Source organism: Manacus vitellinus, unplaced genomic scaffold (genome assembly GCF_001715985.3).
Source record: "Manacus vitellinus isolate BGI_N305 unplaced genomic scaffold, ASM171598v3 scaffold_15_pilon, whole genome shotgun sequence".
Taxonomy (NCBI): domain Eukaryota; kingdom Metazoa; phylum Chordata; class Aves; order Passeriformes; family Pipridae; genus Manacus; species Manacus vitellinus.
The window spans coordinates 9,109,569-9,116,882 of NW_021939122.1; the positions used below are offsets into that span (position 1 = coordinate 9,109,569).

General features: G+C 38.8%; 1 protein-coding gene across 1 annotated transcript in view; it reads right to left on the reverse strand.

The window, feature by feature from the left end:
* BTAF1 (B-TFIID TATA-box binding protein associated factor 1) overlaps positions 1-6,725 on the reverse strand; it is a 47,553-nt gene extending 40,828 nt beyond the window's left edge. The window contains exons 1-2 of the mRNA XM_018069194.3: positions 6,186-6,725; positions 1,482-1,576 (exon numbers count right to left, since the gene is read on the reverse strand). Of these exons, the coding sequence (XP_017924683.1) occupies positions 1,482-1,576; positions 6,186-6,224 (134 nt within the window). The 5' untranslated portion in view covers positions 6,225-6,725. The remainder of the gene's footprint in view (positions 1-1,481; positions 1,577-6,185) is intronic.
* Between the last annotated feature and the right edge of the window lie 589 nt (positions 6,726-7,314).

Here is a 7,314-nt window from a genome sequence, read left to right on the forward strand (position 1 = left end):
ACGGCCGCGTTCCTTTCCGCTTCCTGCCGTGTCCCTGCCGGGACAGCTGCCTGTCCTCCCGGTCCAGCGGGCTCCAGGCGGTGCTGAGGGATCCCCGGGATCCCGCCCAGCAGTGCCCCTGAGCTCCGGGAAAAAACAGGCTTTCCAAGTGCGTGCTATCAGCTTCCATCAGATCCAGTTTAAGAAATTAGACTTCGATTAATCAGTTGAATTAATGGTCCCAGACGAGGACATCAAGTTAGCTGACGTATGTAACCTTTCATGTGATAAGCTGGAAACACAATAATAGGTTTTTCTTTCCTGTAAGTGGTGGCATAAACTTGAATAAACATGTGAACTTCCATAATGCTGTGTGATAAAAGTTTTCTTCTGAAGCCCATTGAGGTGTGTGTTTCATGCCCAACCTTTCTATTGGGATTTCTGCTGCCCCAGCCTTTCTGGATGATCTCCCTTTCACAGGGGTAGTTAACTCTTCATGTATGGGTTGGCTCATTCCTTCCCCACTAACACAGAATTCCCAACAGACATACTAATGCCATCTGCATGATCACTGTCTTTTTACAGTTCTATAAACAAGACACTGGTACAGTGTCACTTCAATCTGGTTTTATCCATGCAGGTGCACGCCATACTTCAGTCCTACATAAAGTTTGTCCCAGGTGACTTTCCAGGTGACTGTCCCCTCTCCTGTCGTTGAGTGGGAGCTCTGTGGTGACTGGGAGCTGGCATTACAGTGGCCCCAAACACCAGCAATGTGAGTCAGCCCGAGGCCTCTGCAGCACAGAGCGTGGCCAGAGCAAACCACAGATTCATTTTTCAGTGGTAGACATAGTTTTTGTCACAGTGCTAGACCCAATGACCCAGATAACGCCTTTTCCCTGTCACGGCTCTGATGCAGTAACTACCTTTAGACAGCTCAATGTGCCTCCTGTAGCAGAATACACATGAAAAGCCAGTGGGCTTAGCTGGAGGCCAAGAACCTCTTACCGAAGTACTCCAAAAACTGTGCACACCTTCCTTTCTGCCATCCTGTGCCCTCATGGGTTGCAGGTGTCTCTGCCTAGGTCCCTGGCCATGATCCGAGGCATATGCCTACTCCTGTCCCATGTGCCTACATGTTTTCACAGGATGGGGTGCCTGCTATTTGGCCATGTGATGGTGAGGAACAACAGGGAATTGGGGTAGGGAGCAGGCTGAGAGTAGAGATATTTTTCTTGCCTATTCAGTGCTGTTGACATGGATGTATAGCAAACATCCCTGATAATATTTCCATGTTTGTTTAGCCAGGTATCAGCAGCAATCCTGTCCTGCTGTGGGCATTATTTAAATGATCCTCGGGTTTTATTTCCAATTCTAACACTCTATTTCCTCTTAGGTTCCTTAAAAATATTTTGTGCATTGCTTTAATAGCAGTCAAGGCAGAGGGCACATCAAATATGCAATAAAATTTGTGTTGAACAACTCCATAGAGGTTGTCCTACCTGATAAAAATAACTGTGGGGAAAATATTGGTGGTGGGTCTTAGGCACTGAGTACTTGCAGGAATTATGATAAACTGCAGTTCCAGCAAAACAATCTGCAAAAGATAGAAAGAATGATCTGTTATTTACATAATAGTAGGCATTCTGGACTGAAACACAATTCATGCAAGTTTCACACCACATATTTTTGTATTTTGATGTGACAACTTATGTAAAGCGTGTTGTTACTTAACTATTCACCCATATCTACTGCTCAATCCTTTTCCTACACCCTATGAAAACCAACTCTTTGCCCATGCATCTGTTCACCTGCTCTGTAAGTCATATCAATTCTTTTTGCATATTTGGTTTTTGCCCCATTTTTCAAGGAGAAGCCATGTATTTTCTTCTTTTTTCTTCTTCTGTTAAAAGAATCCCCCCTGCAGATCTGTTCTGTGCCAGCGTACTCTCTCAGACCTGTTCCTATATTAGATAAATAATTTCAGTTGGTATGTTATGATCAGTACTTCCTGCATTCATCTCAAATGTTTTTGTTTTCCTCCTCCTACCAACTGTGTTCACCTGTGAACTCTTGTTGCTTAGTCTGCAGATTCATAGTGACTGCAGCTTTCACATGTGCTCTGTCTGCTGCTGGAGCCCAGGGAAAAAAATGGTGCAGTCCCCAAGTGCTACAGCTGTGCAAATAGCAGATGACAGAGGCACAGTTTTTCAGGTGGAATCCCTTGTGATTAGACCTGACATAACATAATCTTCTACATGTTCTGGTCTTCAATTTTTATTTTTCCAGTTAGTTTTTTTTGTTCTGAAGGTTTTTAGATTTGTTTTGCTTAGGATCCCAGCAGCCTCTCTGGAGTGGTAGGTATAACATCCGATGCCTTCTAGTCTGGTAAAGATTATTTTCATAATAATTTGCACACATTTTAGTGGCTATCTTATTTGATTTCTGAATTCCCTTGGAAGTCTTGTCTGAAGACAAGCTAGTCTTAGAACTTGTCCCTGCTTAGCAGTTTGTTCAGACATCTTCTCTGCTGGTGTCTTAATCACTATCATTATTTTGATAATCTGGGGGAAAACTTCTCTGAGATACATTTATGTAATATGATTTTATGCAGGTAAATTGTGCAGGTTCTTTGCAGCATGTGTTTCTTAATGGTGCTTTGTGTTCTAAGATCTGCAAATTAACCAGCTACCTTGTAGACTATTTCTAACATACTTTAAAATTCTTATTTATTTTTATATATTTAACTGTTTCTTCTTCAAGTATTATTTAATCTTTCTTGGTTTTATTTGAGATTTTATCTCTGTAGGTTAGACTGCTCTTTAGTGGTGTCACTAAAAGCAGATTTCTGATTGCTGAAGGATTTATTTTTTCTTGAATAATCTCTTGTTTCTTGCTAATTGATACTTTTTGTTGCTATTCAGCTTAATTTTTATTTAAAGGTGTATTTATTTTCTTATCATCTAAGCTTCACAAGTTTCCATGCCAACTCTCAGAATTTAATGGTCTTATTTTTACTCCAAGGAGATTTTTTTACTAGCTGCATAACCTTCTTGAAAGCCAGTTAAAAAATGGCAACTTGTACATGGCCTTCCTTTTGAGTTCTTCACAGTAAGTGATGGTGGCTGGAGGCTGGATTCTGACTGACAGCTCTTGTAGTCCGAAAACACCTCAGAGATACCAATGAAATGCTGAATTCTGAGAGCCAAATCAGGGCAAAGCCACTTCCACTCACAACACGAATCAGCAACATTTGTGAAAAAAATTTGATGGGCTCCCATTTCTCAACATCAAACAGGATTGTAATAACCCTCAGTTAGTGAAAATCACCAACATCTAAAAGGTTCCAAATGTCACCAGCACTGTGTAATTATCTCATTAGATTTCATTACCTCTGATCATATTTAACATTGTAAATTTGGGACAATTTTCCTGAATGAGAGGCTCCTGATGTGATAGAGAGAAAAAACCCTTGTGATTCCCTTTTGTGATTTTCTGTTCCCAGGGATTTTATCTCACGAGATGGCATGGACTTGTTCAGAAGTGTTGCTTCTTGCCCATTTCCATTTTAAACAGATATTCTGTACAACTGATCAACCTTGTTGTACAAGGTTGTACAACCACCTTGTTTTTGTTAGCCATGGTCTGTAATTTGTTCAGCATTTCGTTCCATGATCCTGAACTTCTCATTTTCTAACTTAGCTTTACTTTCCTCCCTATCTTACAGCAGATGGAGACTTAAATTACTGATAGTCTTTGGGTACTCTCTATGTTTAAAAAACTGAAAGTTTCTTAGTTTTGTCTAGCTGTTATCCAGACTCCTAATTTAAATAAATATTTTGTAGTTTGAGTAGTTTATTGTTCCTGTGGCATGTTTTTTAGGAAATGGTATTATCCACTTCATAGAGTCGTTCTTTTTTCCAAACAAACTTTTATGTTTACACTTAAATCCTCCCTCTTTTGACACCCCTCCCCCCCCCATGGTGTTATTAGAAACTACACCACTTTCTATGTCAGGAAAGTAATTAAAGTAAATGTACATTCACTAAATCCATCTTAAAAACTCTGAAGTATTCAGAGATTAACAATAGTAACTCACATGGACAATTTCATCTTTATACCTGCTCTATCACTGATGTTTAGGAGAGCAGAGATCTCCATTTATATACAAAAATTTATATATATGTTTATAATGTGCATATACATACATTTATACACAGATATTCATACATATGTAAAAATGAATTTAGTATTTCAAATCCAGAAAGAAGACTGAAGGGAGAAAAGCTCCTGTTAAGTATCTGAGTGGGCTTTTTTGGATTAAGGTAACAGGCAAAAATGAGCCACAGTTAGAGACAAAGAAAAATGGAAATAATGAGGTCAAACTCTCCCTATAAATCTGCAGGTCTTTCTACATATGCCCCTGAAAAAATGTAACATGAAAATAACATGAAGAAAGAAATTATTAAGTTTTTCTATTATGTAAGCTTGTGTGGCCTTAAGGATTTTTTTTGTTTATTTAATTTCAGTAGCCTAATTGTCCTCTTTTTTTTTTTTTCATGAGCTAATGCAAGAGGGACATTAGCCTGTGCAGTTAAAAAAAAAAGTGCATATAATTCCAGTGTGCACAAACTGAATACAAAGAGCATAGATAGAAAAGCACCTCTGTCATCAGGGACATAAAGATTCAGAAACACACTATAATGCTGAATAAACAAGGCCAGAGGTTTCACATCTAGTCCAGCTCTTTCCAAAAGCTGTTGCTTTTCAAAGATAGAAAAGAAAGCTAATCTGTGGCCATCATCACAAGTTCTGCTGCAGTTAATGAGTTTAAATTAGATTTAAAAACAAGTCTGGTGGCCATACTCTTTGCTCTCGCTCTATTTTATTATAACTACTGTATTTAAATGATAGAAAACAATTAATGTTTTTCTTTTTATTTGCAAACACTGTTTCTCAGAATATACTTTAGGCCTATTTTTCACGTGTAATGTGAAAATCAGAATTTACCATTCCCTGTATACCAGAACTGCTATAAAATAGCTACAATATGATGTGTTGGTCCTATTTTTCATTTGGGATGTGCAGACAAGGGTCAATCAGCTCTAGCAGTCAGATATAGCAAAGTTTATACTTTGTTTCTTCTATTTACTTTGTGCATCTTAAAGATGGACTGAGACGTGATTAACAGACATTAATAACCCCTTGTACTCTCTTATCTTCTCCTTGAAGGGTTAATTTCGCTGTATAGACTTTTGTTTGGTAGTATAACTGAAAGCAAAAACCTCTCTTTTATGTTAGAAGAGGTCCTTTGAAGAACTATATGGGGAACATCCTTACCTGTGTCAAATTTACCAAGTTTATCTGTCTTGGGGGCTCTTTCACCTTCCTTTGTGAACATTCAGTCCTGAGTGCTCCTCATAAAGGAATAAAATGTCTCCTGCTTTCTGTATGACTCTGTATTGGCTTACTTGTTGTACTTATAGAGGCAATTACTTGAGATTTGTTTGTTACACTTTAACTAATTTATAACTGTAAGTTTTGTGTGATGGGTACAGTAATAGCAGCCTTATAGTGTGTTTTGATGCTGTCCTGAAAGTGTGAGATAGGACAGGTATGTACCTGTAATAAACAAATTGGATTTTATTCTCGAATTCCTCAAATTATGGGATTCCTGATACCCAGTAAAAACCAAGCTTGTTTTCAATGTGTGAAACAGGTTTGTGGAGTAGTTTCTTACTTGCTTATCTGAAATTCTCATTGGATTCTACAGGGAATATCTTCAGGATATTATACTACACATAGACTAGACTTAAAGCTTAGAGAGAAGCCTTAATTAGTTTTAAGCTCCCACATGACTTTATTGAAGGATTAGAGGTCTGAGTGCTCCTGTATTTTTTTGATAACTGTTATTTACATCAGCATGGTGCTCACACAGAGCCACAGGCACAGCTTAGAAGACCCAGATAAGAAGTTGCCAGGAACTCTTCCAGCACGTGGCCTCTTTATGCTCAGTAATCTTTCACCAGCTTTTTACACATGCATCTTTTGCACATTTCTTCCCTCACACTGATAACCCTCTCCCTGACATTTTAATTTTCATTTTCCCTTCTCTTTCCTTTTTATTTCTAAAAATATTTCTTTTCCTGTTCTCCTTGCATTATTTTCTTACCTCAGGAGAACAAAGAAAGAAGTTGCTTCCTCACCTGGTTCCTTTTTGTCATCTGTTTTTTCTGGGTCCCCATAAGAAGAAGAAAGGCATCTGCAGGTTTGGTAATTGCTGTCCACTGGAGCTAGTAAAGCACGGTCTGCTGACAACTGGAGTAAGTAAGAGTCAGCCTGGAGAGGAAACAAGCTCTAGTGGCTGATAACAGTGTGGAAGCTATTGCTTTCTGTTTGCACATTTTAAATAAACTGCTCTTCACTGTGGCCAGGGATTCATATCCCCTTGCTAAATTCCAGATGGAGGATACGTTCCTTCTTTCCAGAGCAGACTCTAAGCCAGAAATGATTTTTGGGTATCTGCATTTCTGGATGCTTCACATAAGATGTCTTAAGGCAAGAATTGATCTTCAGAAGCTATTGCTCAGGTCATTGAACCACTGGTCCTGGCACACTGGTTGTAGTAGTGCATCCCAAATTTGAAGTGTTAACACATCACTGATCATTTTTGCACATGAAAAAAAAAAAGCCTGCAGCTTGCTAGCAGTGACTTCTGAGGCAAATAAACAGGGAAGGATCTTAATTGTACTTGTGGTTCCGTGTAGGTCATTTACCTTTTGCCCCTGCTGAGAGAAGAGTCACATGCAAACCTTTTCTAGCCCTTTTTTAGATAGCTGTTTATTCTGCACACAGAAAACTAAATTAGCTGTACATACAGTGCAGATTTCTACATATAAATTCAGTCATAACCTTGTGTTCTGGTTTTCTGTTGAAGCTGACCTCTCTTTTTCCCAAGCCATTCTTGGGATTCAGCCTCCTGCACAGAGCTCATCTGAACTTTTTGTTTTCCAGGAACCACCAGAACATTCCCTAACTCAGGATGATCATACCACAGGGCGAGATGACCCCAAGGCTTCACCATCTGATAAAAATCTGGCCTCCAATGAAAATATGATTGCAGGACAGCAACAGAAGTTTTCTGAGAGTTCAGAAGAGTTCAATAGTTCTATATATTAGAGTGCTACAACTCCTTAAAATAATTTTGTGCTAAATCTGGATTTTCTGTATACTTATCTTTTTCTTCAAGATTTCACACTCAGGGCAGTGGGGGACCAACACTGTCCATTGAAGTCTGGCTTTTTATTGCTCTGTGGTACAACAACTCTTTCTAGG